At 41.5% G+C, this 18,785-nt stretch overlaps 1 protein-coding gene across 1 annotated transcript in view; it reads right to left on the bottom strand.

The window, feature by feature from the left end:
* The window catches only part of sipa1l3 (signal-induced proliferation-associated 1 like 3), a 65,228-nt gene that overhangs the window by 10,862 nt on the left and 35,581 nt on the right, over positions 1 to 18,785 (bottom strand). Inside the window, exons 2-12 of the mRNA XM_029516697.1 lie at positions 15,163 to 15,877; positions 13,610 to 14,594; positions 11,089 to 11,219; positions 8,454 to 8,642; positions 7,689 to 7,863; positions 7,284 to 7,387; positions 5,467 to 5,624; positions 4,792 to 5,374; positions 3,332 to 3,430; positions 3,056 to 3,231; positions 39 to 290 (exon numbers count right to left, since the gene is read on the bottom strand). Of these exons, the coding sequence (XP_029372557.1) occupies positions 39 to 290; positions 3,056 to 3,231; positions 3,332 to 3,430; positions 4,792 to 5,374; positions 5,467 to 5,624; positions 7,284 to 7,387; positions 7,689 to 7,863; positions 8,454 to 8,642; positions 11,089 to 11,219; positions 13,610 to 14,594; positions 15,163 to 15,654 (3,344 nt within the window). The 5' untranslated portion in view covers positions 15,655 to 15,877. The remainder of the gene's footprint in view (positions 1 to 38; positions 291 to 3,055; positions 3,232 to 3,331; positions 3,431 to 4,791; positions 5,375 to 5,466; positions 5,625 to 7,283; positions 7,388 to 7,688; positions 7,864 to 8,453; positions 8,643 to 11,088; positions 11,220 to 13,609; positions 14,595 to 15,162; positions 15,878 to 18,785) is intronic.

Raw genomic sequence — 18,785 nt, 5'->3', positions numbered from 1 at the left:
CACAAAATACATGCAAAGATACTGAGTCTGAGTCTCACCTCTTGGGATTGAGGTGCTGAGGCTCCCTGTATGGAACCGGCATAAGGGCCTTGTGTGAACGGGGCAGTGGAGGAGGTGGTGGACCCATAGGGGTCCAGCGCTGTGGGTTGGGGGTACTGTGGATCCCTGGAGGAACAGGAGGGCTGTCCCATCGCCAGTTTGGACGAGGGGAAGGTCGGTATCCTGCCGCCAAAGGCTCAGGTTCTGACTTCTGCTCCATGGTTTTCATCTCATACTCCTCTGTGCAACCCCTAAACAGACAGACAGTGAAACATGTCACACAACAATGGAATCAAAAGTGTTTCTTAAATGTCATCACTCCTCCTAAATATATATTAATATTTCATTTTCCCAAGAAAGCCTTCATTCATAGTGTTTGATCCTCAGCTCTGGGTCAGCAAAATACAATAATGGGAGGCAGCAGTTTCCTCTCTGAAGACCTAAAACTGTCGCTGAACCAGACTGTGGACTCTATACTGAGTTCAGCAAGAAAATATGCTCAATACATTTCCTCAGAAACAGTCCACACTATTGCTTTCTCATAATAAACTTTGTGGATGCTCAAACACACAGCAGACACATAACAGAGCTTACTAATGAGCTCCCCTGACACCAATGGAGGGAGTCAGAGGAAAAGAAATGGATTATTGGCACATCAAGACTCTATCCTCCCCACTGTGAGCCTGAGGTCACATGTGAGTGTGTGCTAGCAAAGAGATACCTAATTTCTAAGAGCTTCTGACTCAAGGTTTTAGTATAGGATAATATATGTGCACAGGGGTCACAAATACAATTAATATCTGTGCAGATTTTAAATCATGAGAGGAAAATGTCCCTCATGTGACAGTAATCTGGTATTTAATCTCATCAGCATTATGAAGTCACCCATCTGGAAGGGTTACGGTGAGTCATCTTCATTTATGAGCTCAGGACACAAACACAACACTCAACTAAAGATATGCTTGTTCTCATAGTAGCCCCACATCAGATATCTTCTTCTACTCATCATTATTTAATTCAATAAGCCTGTTAGAGTAGGGCAGGGGGCATCAAATATGCATAGATTATGTATTTAAAATGGGAGAAATGTTCAGAGGAAGATGGACAAAGTGAGACGAAAGAGGAATTCAGTGAGCTTTAAAAAAAAAAAAAAAAAAAAAAAAAAAAGACCGCAAAGACTAAAGTAACTGAACTGAGGACATTGAGCACTGTGTCCCCAAAAATTCACCACATTTCACTTACCATATTTAGTCCTCAGAAATCAAAAATTTCCATGTGTTGACATCTTCAAACATTTCAACCAAAAGTACAATGCAAAGTTTACTTTGATGTGCAACAAGAATCTTCCTCAGAATATTTAAAATTGATGAATGAAAAGGTTAATCAACATTGCGAATAGAGGCAGATTATTTTTCTGTCTACTGATCAATGGAATAACTTCTTAATTGCAGACAGAGGGATGTAAACAGAGCAAGGATACTTGTACACACCTACTCATCACTAAACACAAACACATCAACCAATCTGTCTTTCAAAAATATTGTCAACATTGTCAGATATCAAATGACAGTGCATTTAAGAGCACTATAGATCAACAAAACAACCCCTCTCTATATAGAAACAACAATTAACCTTTGGGAGCACAACACATGGTCAAGACATTTTGATCACTTTAAGAATCAACTCAGTCAGCATCCAGTTATTAATAGTAGTTGTTGCTCTGGCCACACATACACACACTTAGAGTAAGCAAAGTACAAACCTTAGAGCAGACAGAGCCTACTTCTGTTTACATGCAACATTTCTTCCATCAAAATGGCTGAGGTGACACAACTGCAGCTCCCCAAGAGACACACACACACACACACTTTCACATGGTCAAACACACCACTGACATCACAACGCTCTTTACTGCATTAGTCCATCCTGCATGTGCAGAGCCAAATGAGACGAGCGAGGAAAAACACTTCTAACTCCGGCTTCTCTTCCACCCACTTCTCTCATGCGGTGGTGTTGAGACACGTCGTCTTTGCTGAGCTCTCAACTCAATACACTAAACCCTGCCTTTGTCTCTCTCCCACTTTTCCTTTCTTTTCGTTTGCACAGGGCATGCAATTCTAATTAATCACCTCCACTCTTTTATTTATTTATTTTTGGTGGTCTCTTTTTTTTCTCCTCTGCAGATTCCAGACCATAATCTCATGCAATCTGCTTGCCTGGCACACAACGACAAACGAGTCAAAGAGAGAAAGAGACAGAGAGGGAAAGAGTGAAATGCAAGACTAATTATCAGTTTCTGCAATGCCACAGTAATTTGTGTGTGTGTGTGTGTGTGCGTGCGCGCGTGTATCTAAGGATTTAACTTAGTGTAATTAAACTGCCTCCAACATAAAAAAAAAAAAAAAATCTAACCACTATGCGATCACACAGTCAGTTCCAATTGCTGTACTTAGGAGCCCTAGTTCTCAGTCAGACCCACACAGATGCATTGTGGTTATTTCTTCACCCCACTAACAACATATCAGAGTCTCAGAAAGCCTTATTCTGTTTCAGTCAAGGCCTTATATGCAGATGAAAGGTGGGAAAAGGGTGATGGCAGAGGTAAGAAATAAGGAAACATGATGAGTTGATGCAATATGAAGGAGAGAAAGAAACAAAGAATGACAGCTTGTGTTAATTCATGGTAAGCAAATGCTTATTTGTTTTTTGTCTCAGTGCCTCATTTCGCCGGCTTCCTCTTGAACCACACTTCGTTCTTTCTCTTGGTTTGCTTGTTTCCTCTTTTCACGCACTCCCACACAAAATCCTCTCAGAACATTGGAGTCTGGCCACTATCTCACCCATGCTTTGTGTGTTTGAGTGGAGAGCTTCTTGTACTCACTCCAACTCACTCTTGCCTTCCAATGCTGCCTGCTAATGCTGATCTGCCTCTGATACTGTCAGCCAGTCTCAACATCTGCATCTGACTCATTCTTAGTTTGCTTTGAAGAAATATAACATGCTGACTTTGACACACCTGCGAGGTCCCCCCGGCTCATAAGGCGGGATGATGACCACTTTGACTGTGACTGATGTCCTCAGCAGGTCGATCATCTGTTCGTGGGTCAGCGTCACTGCGGCCACCTTGCAAATTTCCACCAGCCGGCTGCCCTGCCTTAATCCTGCCTGCCAGGCAAAGCCATATTCCTCCACCTGAATGTGAAAACCACAACGTTTTCAAACAAGCTACTTATTTCCAGACAGGATTCTTCACAAGTGAGTATGAAATCTGGTGTGGCAGATGGTCATCTACCTCCGCCACTGTGCCGTCCAGGCGAACATGGAAGCCCAGTTGTCCCAGTCCATTTCTTCTCAGAGTCATGTCCACTGTCTCACATCCCACTGTCAATGACTGGCAAAGAGAAGGACAAAAAACTGTTGGCTTTACACAAAAAGTGTCTTATGTCTGTAACAATAATAGCCTTCAGGTAACACAGCCTGAGTTGATTAATGAGCTATGACTATGAGAGGCAGCATCACCTGAAACTGAATTAACCAGATTAGACTCAGAGCTGCATGTTTTTGGTAAGAGAGAGATTGAAATCATTTTTCGGAATTTAGTTTTCTGTTGGACTGACACAAGCTCACTCCAGTGACCATCAAAAAAAAAAAAAAAAGGGACAGAAAATGTTAGTTCTGCTGACAACATTTCCGATTAGTCTAGATCTGTGATTGCAGCTACCCTTTGCTACAACAATTTTTTATGTCATTATTTTTGGCTCACAAAGGGGTTACGTCTTATCTGTCTGAAAAAACTGAAATTTGCTTTGAACTTATTCAGGGACAGAGTATAGGCTATATTATATTTTGTGCAGATATGGACATTTGTTTTGATAACTTTTGTCAATTTGTAGGATTGTTTAGCCTTGTCCTGTGCTAACAGAATCCAAAATTATTATTTTTGGACTTAGGTCTGCCTCATTGGAGCTGGTAAAAGGATATTGGACAAGAAATCACCCCATGACACATTAAATTTAAGTTATTGCAAAATACAAAAAAACAAACAAAAACAAAAACAACCTGCTCATATTTTATTTAAAAAATAAACAAAAAAACAAACATGAATACCATTCAAGTCAGTCAAGTGGTGTCTTAGTCAAGCAATTCTCAAGTTGATAAATTTGTGTTTCAAGTTTGACCTAATATAACATCCACCTCTGACAAAATATTTCTGAAAACGTGGAAAAGCTAAATTTCCCCAAGAAATGAGAAACAATTCCAAGGGGACTGAATACAAAAGAGTTTAAATCTCATATAAAAGAGATCACAGAGACCTAATAGGTCTTTAGGTGGTTCTTTGAATTGGGTAGGGTTAATAGGGTTCAAACCTGAGTCTGGATCTACTCTTAAGCATTCTCTGTGGAGTTTTTGACCACAGACCAATGTTTTTGGAAATAGGTACTCAATTTGTTAGTACTATGTAAACACACAAATATGTATGGTTTTGTATACACGGAGGAAGCAACTAAAAAATGCAAAAGAAAACTTGAAAAATAAAATGTTGCAAAAAAGATATTTTTTATCAAATTTAAGGAGGAAGAAGATGCACTCAACATGTTTGTTAGGCCTCAAGGACACTTTTGGCAACATAACTGTTTGTTTGTAGGAAATATGTTACCAAGTATAACACAACTTTTGTACATCAAATCTGATTGATAGTCATGTTATCTGGCCCAGCAGTCAGTTGAATTGGAACAACCTCTGAACTCTTACCTTTAACCTCTGCACCATTTCCCTGATGTCCTGGGCACAGCCCTCCGGTACTCGCACAGCAATGTGGTCTCCTCTACCATAAAAGATCTTCACTGCCAGACGCTCCGGTGTCCAGCCAATCACGTCTGCACAGAAACAGTTAAACACCACCTCTTTGGTGGAACAGTCTATCAGGACGACGTACTCAGCTGATAGACCCAAGGCACAGGGGAGCTCTGTCCCCCCTCCACTAAAGTCCTGGGCCTGGACCCTCCAGGCAACAGACCCTAAAGCTCCCAGTTCCGCTCCCTCTCTCGCCTTCGACCGCTCACGTTTTTTGGATGCAAGGGAGATGAGGTTGTTAAGTTTTCCGGCTGAGTCGAGTGGTGTGCTGCTGACATAGTTTTCTGCCAAGTCACGTAGGTACTCCTGTCGTGTGCGTGTTGCCATGGTGTGGAATTTCTCTGACTTGTGCGCTGCATTTTCTGCATTAATAACTTTGGCCAAAAGGAAATTACGAAAGGTTTCTGGGTCACGAAAAGTGACACCACTGGGAATGGAGGGGCCAAAGGGAGGCACATCCTTCATCCTAGTTACAGCAACACTGAAAGAAAAGGGGAGAAAGAAAAGATTTACAATGTGACAGTACAATTTTTTGCCATTTGAACATTTGTTTTTTCTGTTCAAATCATTTACCTGTAACATGTGTTTTCAGAGCAGGGGTTGTGGACACGAACAATGACAAACACGTGCTGGAAGTGTGAACGGATGTTCTGAGGTGTGAAAGGCAACGCTCCTGGCTCCTGAAAGATTATGGTGACAATGTCGTTCCCTATATGTCTCTTCCTCAGCAGCTGAAGGGGAGAGGGAGGAGAAGGGAGACAAATTAATAAAATGAGTAAAGATAATAGGCACAGACACCACTAACAATAAATGCAAAGTTGAAGGAAACAAGAGAGTGAGACAATCACTACTAAACACCAAACAACAGCTCTTTATGTAAAGGGGTTTTTGGTGTCGTTTTTTTTTCCTGTGTGGGCTATTTGTGTCTGTGTATGCGCTGGTTCGTAAGCCTATCTGTATTTGTGTAGGAGACATGGTACACAGCCCAGGCTATGTCTGTGGTGCAGTGTTTGCCAATCCTCTCTTCATCTGCAGAGGGAAGTGTGAAAGCACCAATTATGTAATCCAGCCCACTGTTTGGGCACAGATACACAGATTGTCTAGCATGATGTCACAGGAGCATCTTTCTCTAATACTCCAGCTATAATTTGTAATATTCTGATTATTGTTCTTCATGACGCGTGTGCAAATATTATAATTGTTATAAGTGATAAAATTTTTTGCCTTTGCTCCATTTGGGATTTATCATCAAAGTGACAATTTTTATTTTCTATTTTGGCATCAATTCTAAATTCTGCTATGATAAAATCTGAGACATTTTCCTTTTATTTTTTGTGATACAAGATTTATTATCTAGACATGGCTTGCACTCTTTTCCCTCTCCCTTGACTTAAAGAGCCCTCACACAATCTATTTTTACTTCATCCCTCCATTCAGCCACTGCAGGTTCTATTCAACGACAGCTGCTGCCACCTAGGGGTTCATTTAATCATGTAACTGTCTTAGCTGCTGTCATCGCTATACCTCTGGATGGAGTTATTGTGCCATTTAAAAAATAAATTTTATACTTGAACAGTTGATACTGGAAGTAACTGCTCAAACACACATTTATTTTTCTCCATACAAAGATCCTACATTTTTTTGATGCTTACATACTGATGAGAACAAGATGGTATGACTCAAAAAATTTGCACTCTCCAGCTGACAACAACAATTTATGGTATTTTTCATTTTTAAGGAAGAACAAATAACTTCCCCATAGCTTACATTGTTTTACACTGACACAGTACAAAGTGTGCACACAGATTCTGAGCACCCACCAGGCCTGTCTGAGCACATATGTTCACCACTGTGAGCCTCTCACGCAAAGCACTTATGCAAACTATAAAAAAAAAAATACCCACACGCAAAATGTTATCTTACACATAGGTCACTCACAGGCAGCCCACGCTGCAAACACACAGCGCCCAGGAGAGTGTGTAGGAAGGCTGAAGTAAAGAAGAGGGAGGGAAAAAAAAAAGAAAAAGAAAAAAAGACTACTCACTACTGAACCCCACCCTGTTCTGATCCAGTTAAAGATGAGGGAAAAAGAAAAAGCTTGTGAGAAGGAGAGGAGGGAGAAGCCGAGACACTGAGAACACTGAGAACAAGCATAGAAAAAACATATGAGGTTGAATAAAAGAGGAAAGAGACTCTAAATGAATAAGGCAGCACAAGTCACACGTTTCCACCTCATGAATTCTTGCTGTGGTGACCTGTAGCAAACTGTAGACAGACATTGACAGGCTCCTGGTAACTGGACAGCTACAGATTTTTCTTTCTTAGATGTTCATATTTGACCTGCAACACTACACACATGCAGCCCTAGGTAAACCTGTTGTAGCTGTTACCTGTTGTGGGTTGTTCGGCATATATGGCAGCATTGTGGACACGTGGAACATGACTTCGTAGCCCTGATACGTGGTGTAAAGGGAGTGGGTGCCTGTGGAGTCAGCTGGAGAAAGGTAAGAAAAAAATTTGTTTCATCCAAGAAGTTGAAAACTGCAGACACACACAGATCATGAGAACATGCGGACTGTCACTTTGCTTTTACTGGGGTTATGACACATGGTCTGTGTTGTTCCAAACAACTTTATTTCTTATTCATTTCTTTATTTAACATGGACTAGGAGTGCTATTACTATTTGCTCCTCCTATTGGTTCTTTTATTCTTCTTTGGCTCTATACTGTGAGGGGGGAAAGTGACTTGTGAACATGCTTTTACATTTACAGGAGGCTCATAACACTGCTCTTACTCTTTGTGTCGAGCTGGGCAGCGTATTTGGTGAATCCCTTGAGAAGCACCTGTTCCCCCAGCAGATCCAGGAAGCCAGAGAAGGCGGGAGACGCCTCCTCGTTGTTGTACATCTCCTCCTCTGTGCTCTGGCCTGCACGGCAGAGCAGAACACCCACCTTGTGCTTCTGACTTAACTACAAGGCAGAGAAGAAATTACATTAACATTATGAACACAAACACAAAAGACCACATTCAAACACAGCTGAAACACTGTAGTTTGTGCTTCTTTTAAAACTTAATGTCAATTGAATTATAACAGTACCGAACACTATAACCCAACTGCCTTACACACAGTGAATTTCATTTTTTGTATAAACCTGCAAAACACAAAAACAAACAAACAAGTCTACAGCTGGAAAGAACTCTGTATTGCACTTCACCCTTCATTAAATAAAAGGTAAGATAACAGCTGAACTTGAACAGCTTTTATGATTACACACTTATGTTCAAACACCACACCCTGCTACACACAGCTTTCACTGCAGTCAGCCCAACTTTGTACTTTAAACCAACACTAAATCATTTACACCTACAGACATTTTGATACACACTATGTACCCTCTCCCACGTGATCATTTCATAAGTTCATACTCTTTGACTGTTACTTACTGCATTACCAATTACACTTTCCGTATTTATTTCCAAGGACAATTTGAACAGATGTACCGTTACCACTGGGAGCCTGGAAATAAAATGCAAATACAATTGCTCACATGTAACTCACCCCCTGTTCATCCAGTTTAAGGAGCTGCTCTGTGACTTTGGGTGTGCCGAGTGCCAGTCTCAAACAAGACACATTGAGCTCAGGGACAACCTGCTCCAGGACCTCCTTGAGTGGCAGGCCCCTTACAGTGCCGTGTCTCCCGGTTGATGCCACAGTGTCCTCTAAAATGGAGCCTCGCAGGGTCACCAACTGTAAACAGGGACAGATCAAGAGCTCTAATACTGGAAACATCATGAAACTTTATAAATATTTAAAATCACTTAGGAAAGGTCAAGCATTGATTTTCTGCAAACTGCATACTATATCCTGATGATTTAAACCCTATCACAGATGCAATGAAACCAGTTCAGATGAGTGTAATATGTGATTATATATCAGCCAGTTGCTGAGGCGCCAATGCTTATCATACAGTCTGATGGATGTTTGGTGGCGGAAGGATAATGATGTTGGGTTGTTTTTCTGGGGTCGGCCTAAGCCCCTTTGTTCCTCTGAAGGGAAATCTTAATCTATCGGTTTGCAAAGACATTTTGGACTACGCCATACTTTTAATTTGAGTTCAGACAAGACCCTTTGTTGTTCTAGCATGACTCTGTGCCAGTTAAGTCTGGTTGGGTGAGTTTGGTGTTGATGAAGTTGACACAGCCCACACAGAGCCGTGACCTCAACCTCATCGACCACCATCGGGATGAACTAGAACAGACATTGTGAGCCGGGTCCTATCAACCAACATCAATGTCTGACTTCACACATGCCCTTCTGGATTAATGGGCAAAACTGCATAAATAGACACATTGCAAAATCTTGTGGAAATCCTGCTCAGAAGAGTTACAGCTGTTACAAAAGGATGGGCAAACTTTGTATCAACGCTTATGGATTTAGAATAGGATGTCATGAAAGCTCCTTCAGGTGTCATATGTAGATGGATTAATACTTTTGTCCATAAACTGTCAATACTCGAGTGTAATAACATTACAGATATTGAAACATGATCAGTAAGGTATTGAACCTGGACAGGTTCAGCTACAGTGCAATCCCCCTGGAAATATACAATTAAATCATGAGATATAGTTTCACTACTCATAACAGTAGCCTGCTGCCCTAAAGCTAGAGACACACAGACAGACACACACAATGTGAACTCTGTAAAAGATTTTTAGTCTGGCAGTATTGTGAATGAATATATTCTGCTAAGTATTGTGCTGCCACATTGTGCTGCTCTGTGGGGAGAGGAAATTGATCTGCTTCAAAACAGTGAGACTATAATAACCTCAGATACAGATTGAAAGAAGGGGCTTCAGCTTTTCCCACAACTACACACATGGATATGGGGGTTCATTAACAATGCATTGCAGAGGCCAACGAGACCGTTGAAGCCCTGAGTTGGGACTGCTGTAGAGAAAGAGAACCTGCGACATAAAACTGACGTTTTGGAGCCACTGTTTGGACTCTGCCAGCCTCTGTGCAACAGCTGAGTGAGCTTCATGCTGAATATGAGTGTAAGACTGTGTGAAAGAGGGGGAGAGAAAGAGGAAAGTCTCTCCACCTTGCTGTGTCAGCACTTTGGCACAGAACTAAATGACAGACTTGAGGGGTTTGAATATTTGAGACTGGAGTGGGAAAGAATACAGTCTGCAATTAATTTATTTTTTCTGTGTGGGAACAGAAGGCCTGCGTATATTGGCTGAGCTCTGTGTACTTAGATGTCGGAGAGCTTCCATTGTTATACCAGAGTTAAGGTGATGAGGCCAGGCAACCATGTAATCCAGCTAAGAACAACACTGCAACAGGCACACAGAGAAACACCCTTCAATGAAGACTACACAGCCAGTGAGCAGAAGAAAAGTCATCTGTCTAAGTGACTTTGTCAACACCAGACAGATATTTAGAAATAAATTTTAACTATTCATAGAGAGGTGATAATTTTTCAGCTAGCTAAGGACACCTTTACAAATATCCAGTGAGAGAAAAAGCAGGAGTGTGATGCAATTATGCCATAAAAATTTTGGTCAAACAAAAATAATAGTTGAAAGACATCACATGTCTTCTATGAATACGTAAAACTAATTATATTGGGAATGGTTTTTAAACAGTTTTTAAATTAAGGCAACATAAATAAAGTAGCATATGAAATAATGATACAGTTGATACAGTTTGGTGCACTTGAAGAAGAAAACATCTGGTAGTAAATGATTGTAGTTGACCCTTTGACCAAATCTGAGGGAAGTGGTGGAGAATCTGAAGTAATTCTCCTTATTTGTCAGCCCATTATATAATAAATGACATACAAAGTATTTGATCCATCAAAGCTGTAAAGTGGTAAGGTGTGTTCCCTCTGAGGGTAGACCAAATGCTTTGGGCAGAGCAGCTGGTGTTTGGTTTAGCTTTAATGTGTTGAGACTGGGCAGGTGGAATTTTCCACTGGCAATGAGGAGAAAGGGGGAGAGCGGGAGGGAGAGCGAGAGAGGGAGAAGGGCGAGGTCATGATCAGAGCAGGTAGGGACCTAAAGGGAGGGGCTGGATGAAATGAAAGTAGTTAAGAAATTACCCTGAGCCTGTACACTTTGACTCATCACTGTCTCATAGCTCAGAAATCCCAATGACAAACACAAACAGCCTTGTGTGGGTTTCTGTCTACCTCGCTTGTTCTGACGATGAGGCGGTACTGGTACTGGTCTTTTAGGTCTTTGGTGTCTTCCAGTTTCTCCCTTCGGATGCTCACGGCCACAGGACCCAGCTTATCATCTGTGCCAAAGTAGTTTGAGTGTTCTGGTGAAGGACATGAAGAGGTTGGAAACAAGGTTAGAGTTTGTGCTGTGGACAAATGTTAATTCATTTGTGTCTGAACATGTGCTCGTGTTTTGTGTCTATTATACATCACAGCATAAATGACAATGGACATTTTATACAAATTTAACCAAGAAAGCCCAAATGATAAAATCGTAAACATACGGATTACAAGAATAATTGTTAGTTCAAACGCAAGCAAATATTCAGATTTGATAAACTAGAACCAGAAAATGACTTATTGAAGCAGTGAAGCTGGTCATCAACCCAGGTTATGTTAAACTGGGATACATATTTATAAAATATTTATGTTACACAGCCTTTAAACACAAGCAGCTTAAAAACATCCCTATCTTAAATTGCATATATGATTTACTCGTTAAACAGACAAGACACTTTTATCCAAAGCAACTTACACATGTGGAGTATCACTAAAGCTTCAGTACAACAGGAAATAAGCCTATCCAGGCATACAATCATACATTTGGCTGTAATAACAAAACTTTGAAGTTCACAAACCTCAAAGTATTGACAGAGGAGGAGCATTCAGTCAAGGACATGAGTAAGGCAATGATATGTTATCTAGTAATCAATATTCAGTTAATTACAAAATCAATTCAGGTTACACAAAAAACCCAGAGAAAATGATGAGTGTGGCTAAAAATTGGTTAGGGTCGCACACCACAGATCCTGCACATTTTTTTTGGTTGTATGTAAGAGCTTCTTAAAAAGTGGATTAATAATTGGCCTGGACTTTCAAAAAAACAGCCATGAGAAAACTATAAATTATGTGACTTCTGTAAATCCATGAAACTGACTAAATGCAGTGGCATAAATTATTAAACTTTCTTAAAGATTAAAAAAGAAAAGAAAAAAGAAAAAAAAATCCTTTATTTTGATAGTAAGTGACAGAGAGGCAAAGGGCTTGGGCTGGAACTGAACCCAGGATGCCACGATAACATGGCATGTGCGCTAACCACTCATCTGTTTGCTCTCCCAGAAAGCACACACCATTTAATTAGCCAGTGTTAGCATAGAGAAATCCTATTCATCCCCTAAGAGCTCTGACCATACTTCACATGAACCCTGCATGTCATCTTCTAACACCCATAAGCTAAGCTGTGCTAATGCCATCTTCATCAGCCGTGTGGGAGTCAGACATGCAGGGGAGAGTCCGGCTTGACAAGTATTCCTCCTCTATAACCCCACTGACTGGAATCAACTAGGACGACGTGCACAAAAGAGAGTCAGGCCTACTTTGCTTCCATGCTGTATTCTGCGGCGGAAATGCCATCCTTTTGATGAGGCTTTTCTGACGTACACACAGGGTATGTCATAGCACACACCAAAACACACACACACACACACAATCACAGTAGCATTGGTCTGTAAACGAGTCAGCAGATGGACGTATTTTTGGAAGGATAACCTTTATCTGTGTGGCTGCAGGCCTGTCTCTCACACATACACATGCTTGCTTGCACACATGTGCTTCTTACAGCATCTGCCACTAATTAGGGTGCAGCTAGATTATGCTTGCCAACGGGAAGTTTCATCTGCAACGTCTGAAGAGGTGATGCTGACAAGAGATGCCCACATCCACACATGTGGACAGGCCTACATCACAGACACAGGCATATTTTGTCTCTGAAGTTAGGTGTTACTTCTGACACTGAAAACCAGATGTGAAACCAAGTCTCACTGGATGACTTTGTTAAGTGGTATTTGTGATCATGCAGGTGGTATATCATCAGCTCAGAGTTTGCCAACGGTCCAGTGGCTGGGACATGTGTAATAAAAAACTCTGGGAGCGTTGCCAGTTTGGCCGTGCTGGATATTAACAGCCACAGGAGGAGATGTGGGGAATGACACTGGAGAGACTCTGTATGGACGAATTACATGCATGCTGTCTGGCTTGCACGCAAACAGTGACAAGAACTGTAAACTGTATTAAATCAACTGGATTCCTATAGCAAATAATTGTTTGTATTTTACGCATGAAAGGGCAGAATTGGTGACTATTATTTATTTTATCACTTAATCAATCACTTAGTCAAAATCATGCAATAACAATCATTCACCTTGGGAGGTAAAACACACACACAAAAAAACGTATTCACATTATAAACAGACAGAGAGTAAGGAGCAAAGCCTAGCTTGCTATTTTCCAAGTTAGAGTTGTCAAACTATTTGTTATTTAATTCTTTACTTAAACCATGTATTAAAAAATTTTAATGATAGATAAAACAATTATTCAATCTTGATAAGCAGTACTGATAATGAAAGAAATTATTTTCCACAGCTCAGGCTTTATTGATTATAAAAGCTGTTGTATGGTTTCTTGAAAAAATGTGTATGTGACCCAGCATTACCTTTCCCATGGAAGTAGTCTCTGTAGTATCTGGCTCCCAGGTCTACGTGTTCTATACTGTACAGTTTCAGCCTGTCCAGTCTTGTATCCTGCTGTTCAATAGGCATCTCGAGCACTGACACACTGGCATTACTCTTCTTCAGCCATCCCCTGCCTCCTTCGCCTACTCTGTCTCCTCCCCGCTCTGCTGATGAACTGAGGAAGCTAATGTTGCGCTCTCTGTGGCCCCCGGTCTCATTAAGAAAATGGGGGCAGCAGAGGAGCAATGGACTCGAGTTGTGGGCTCCAGGAGGTCCATCCAGAGGGTCCACACTCAAGGTGGGTGTTGTGGAACTAGGATCAAGGCTCAGGCTGAGGTCCTCAATGCTGGAGTAGACGGGGTCGTTCACACTGAGAGCGGAGGACCTGGAGACGGTCAGGGACACCGAAGCAGCTGATGCCCCTGTGGCGGTGTTCCTCCTCTGTGTGACGTAGCCACGCTGAGCTGCAGCCTCGTAGAGGTCAAAAAGGATGCTCTGAGCATCAAAGTGGACAAAGCTCTTGGGGCACACCCACGCTTTGTAAGAGGCATCTGTTGAACCTCGACCTCCATCCTCATTAGTCTCCCCTTTCCCCCCGTCCAGCTCTCCTCTACTGGAGCTCCGAAGTTTCCTGAACAAAGATGACGTGCCCAGTGATGACTCCGTCCCCCCACTTTTCTTCCTCACTCTCTCGACTCCATCCTTTTTCCCTGTCCCTCTGTCATCCCCACCTGTGGGACCTGGTGAGGGAGCAGAGGGGAGAGGTGCGCTTGGTGGCGAGTCTGGAGCAGACAACAGCTCACGAAGGCGTATGGGTGCTGAGCTGCGCTGGTCAGGCCTCTCCTGGTGAAACTGGCTGAGCATGTCAAAGAAGCTCTGCTCAGAAATGCCCTGGATGTCAATGGAGGATGTGCTGCCGTACTCTCTAAATAGGTTCCCCATCCCGCCACCTGCACGAACCTCCACCTTGAAACAGAAAACAGATAGAATTTTCAATCAGCTGTGACATACTGTTGGAAAATATTGTAAATTTAGCTATTTTCACTAGTAGCGGTTGATTTCAAACTAATTTTTGACTTATTTGAAGAGATGCAAAAGCTGCAAATTTGACTTGAGCATGCCAAAAATCCCAATCCACTGTCTGACTGTGGGCTTTTGAAGATGTACATGTTTATGCAAAATCATCTATTAACCATAGATATATGTACATAGATCACATTTTTCTTGATGCACTAAAACAGAGGATGTCTGTTTTGGCAATTCCCCCATAAATATTTGACCCCACCCTACGTCACAGGAAGTACTACATAACTTTTCATGATATATGGTGTTACTTGCTGACATAATGTTTACTTTACCTAGTTTGTTAGTAATAAGTGTAAGTAAATATGCAATGATTGCAACCATGTACAGTACATGCCAAAAGTTTGGACACACCTTCTCATTCAAATGAATAGGAAAGAGTGTCCAAACATTTGGCCTGTACTGCATCATGTTTTGGAAAAGTGACTTCAAAGGAGGATTCAGGGCTCACCTCGTTCTCATCCTGTTCACTGAGTGTCACCTCGCTGTTGGAGCGCTGTCTTAGCGGGGGGAAAACTCTTAGGCTCAAAGGCGAACTTCTTTCACCTCCAAATCCTCCAATTCTGAACTCTACATCCTTCGATCGTCGACGTGGCAACCTGGCAACCCCTCCCCGCACCAAGCCAACATCAGAGGACAAAACTGATGATGAAAGTGAAGTGGAGCAGTCATCTCCATAATGATTGCTGCCAGCTTGCCCGTTTTCAAGTAGTGACTCCCGGGACTGCGCCCGACGTGGAGGCCACTCTGCAATCCGTGCTCGAACACCCATTTTGGGCACAGACATACGTGGTTGGATCGCTGGGTCTGTGGGGTGAGGGGCCGGGTGGCCGTTGGGGGTGTGATGGAATGGAGTGTGCTGGGGCAACCCTCCTCCACCTCCTCCTCCATCCAGAAGGTCCGAGGAGGTGCAAGTGACCCCTCTGTCTCTGTAGCTGTTCATGGCTCCCCAAGAGAGCTCAGGAGTGGGGGGCAGGGGCCTGACATCCCATGTCAGGAGGGGAACTAGAAAATAGGGAGAGGAGGGGCCCCGTACACACTCTTCTGACAGTGCTACGGCCTCCAGCTCCCAAAAACATTGCTTTTTATTGGCAGGGTGAGAGTTCAGTGGTCCATGACGGACCAGTCAGGATGGGTCCTCTTGTACTTTTTGGACTATTTTAAGTCTGAGAAAAGAAAAAAGAAAATGCAATCAGTCCAATAAATCAGCTTAAGATGATTAGTACCAAACATAACCAAAGTAAATTACTTATATAATAATAATTTAACATTTTTAAATTACAGGGCTTAAACAGAGATCTGAATTCAGAAAAGAGCAAGTCATTCAACTTAAAAAAAATGTGAGAGTACAGACACACATACAGAATGAGAGAGAGAGAGAGAACATGAGACATTAAGGTGAAGGGATATGACAGGATTTCTCCCATTGAGGCTAATCTTCAGGAGGCTGACAAGGGATATTATTATCACACAGTGTGCATTCTAGTGTGTGTGCGTATACACACAGATACTCATACACCCTCAGGACATGAAGGCTGTGGCTGTTCTGCTGCAGATTAAAACCACAGAAACACTACTGTGAATGTTATCTGGTTTAAAGTAATACAGAGCTAAACAGAGGGTAATTTAAACACTTCAGAACTGATACACATTTACCACTTATGTCTTGTCTCTTATTTGGAAGAAGCTGATATAGCAAATGTTGATTTGAGTCACCTTGTGACTGCTAGCCCTGTCACACAGACACTGACACGGTATAAACTTCTCTCTAGACAATGATGCAAAACAAAAAACAGATGCAACTTTGTGTAGTTAAAACTCTTTGCGACTGGGAGGTGAACAGGAACTTCATGAAACACAAAAAAGGACAAGCTCACTAATTTACCCAACAGCTGGAGGGGTGGAGGTAGGATAAAACCAGAAATAGTGATTGGATGGAGTCAAGAAAGAGCAAGGGGGAGAGCAGTACCACAACGGCATACTTTAAGGTGACAGCCAGTCAACATCTAGTCTTAAAACCCACTGCCTTTTAAAGATTTATTTATCCAGGAGTCTCTTATGTTTCTTCTGAGGTTCAGTGTAATATCTACATTGCTTTAACATGTTATATGCTTTCAAAGATACAGCAACACTTTCAGACCATTTTGGTTTTAGCACTCCCACTACATTAATGTCTAGTATGCATTTTTTTTGTACAAGCTGTGATTTTGTAGAATGACTAAACTGAATTTTCATTTAGTAATACGATACGGTTCTGACTTCAGTAAGCAATGACAATCTGCTGGCACAGTGGTTTGTACTTTCCTACAATATATGATCATTTCTGATGATACAATTAATTCACTGTTAATCGTATGCAGATAAGTGACAGAAACTAATAAAGAATGATTCATTTAGATATTGCTAACATAGAAACACAAAAGAGGTTGAAAATCTCCTGCAGTCTAAAAAAAAAAAAAAAAAAAAAACCCAACAACTTCCTCTTTGGGTTTAAACATGTATAATGTCTCCCACAGGCCTGAAATCAAATATAAAACATTGAATAACCAACATTACAGCATATGTCAGGTAAAAGAAATATTTAGGACTTTTTAATTCCCTCTAGTCTTTTTTAAGGTACCCCCAATTACACAACCAAAATGCAATGTGGAAAACATGATAATAATAGTAATAATAACAGTGTCTGGGGTGGTTTGGACATTCTGCAGGATGTCTAAGATGTGCCCAATCCAAGCTGCATGTGTACCCAATGCTTCATGTCCTTTCTCCTGAATTTCCTTTTCCATCTCTGTCTAATCGCTTTCTCTATTCAGGCCTCCAAAAATGGATTCAGGTTCCTTTATCATTATAAGTCTCTCTTCAAACTGCCAAGGCCATACACATATGTACATTACATTTTCTCAGAGGGCAAACGTACATCCTCTACACATAAAATATACATTAGACACCTTGTAAAATGTACTTGTTTGGACCAAAGCTGCCAAATATTTCTTTTCCATATCTAACTACTAGGGGTGGGAATCTTTTACTATCTAACGGTTCGATCTTTGGGGCTACGATTAGATTTTCAATTCAAAACGATTTCATTCATAAGGATTTCTGCTTCAATCTATAGGTGTGGAGGACCTTCATGATCTACTCCAGTCTGCTTTGCAAAACAGAATGACAAATGGGGACATTAAAGTGTCTTTTTCACATTGATTAAATTTTAAACATCTAGCCATGCTGAGATGGAATTGTTGCATTACGTTACAAAAATAATAGTCTCTTCATAAAAAATAGTGCAGTTAAACATGGGTTTCTCATTTTGCAACCCTGGCACACTGTGAAGCTCTTGTCAAGCTGGGTCTTCCTGGGCATTCAGTAAATAGGACCCAATAAAATCTGCAACAATAAAAAAAATTTTATTCACTATAAACACAGAATAAACATTTTGTTGGGGGGCGGGGGAGATGGAATAAGAAGGAACATATCTGTTGGGAAAATGCTCCAAAGGGGGTCACTAATAATGCACGCCCCCTACCCATGAATAAATACATAAATAAATAATTGAATGGCACGGTGGTGCCGTGGTTAACGCTGTCGCCCTGCAATAAGGAGGGAATGGTTTGATTCCACGTCGGACTATGTTGGACAACCGGACCAGACCAGACTAGACCAGAGACTAGACCCCTGAAAAGAGTAGAGACTAGACAAGACACCAGATTCCCCCACCCCCCACAAAGACTAGAATGGACCCCTCCAGAGACTAGAGACTAGACGAGATGAGAGACACAGAAAAATTGGAGGGGTGGGGGTTTCGACCGTAATATTTAATTTAACATTGATTGTTGAATCAGCTTCCCTTCCATTCAGAATCAGAGCGAACACTGTATAATGCGTGAGAGAAGTCGTAACATTTCAATTTCTCAGAGAATGAGCCGGAAAAAAGAAGAAAGGGGGAAAAAAAAAGACAAAAACCCACACCAAGTTTAACTGCACTTGAACTCACATTTAACACAGTAAGAGATATGCACTTTCACGATACTGGTGTCAGACATTGGGGTTTAAGTACTGGATGAAGATAGAGTTTCA

This window comes from Echeneis naucrates, chromosome 13 (assembly GCF_900963305.1).
Source record: "Echeneis naucrates chromosome 13, fEcheNa1.1, whole genome shotgun sequence".
Lineage (NCBI taxonomy): Eukaryota > Metazoa > Chordata > Actinopteri > Carangiformes > Echeneidae > Echeneis > Echeneis naucrates.
The sequence above is the reverse complement of the archived record's forward strand: the minus strand, read 5'-3'. Positions and strand labels throughout refer to the sequence as shown.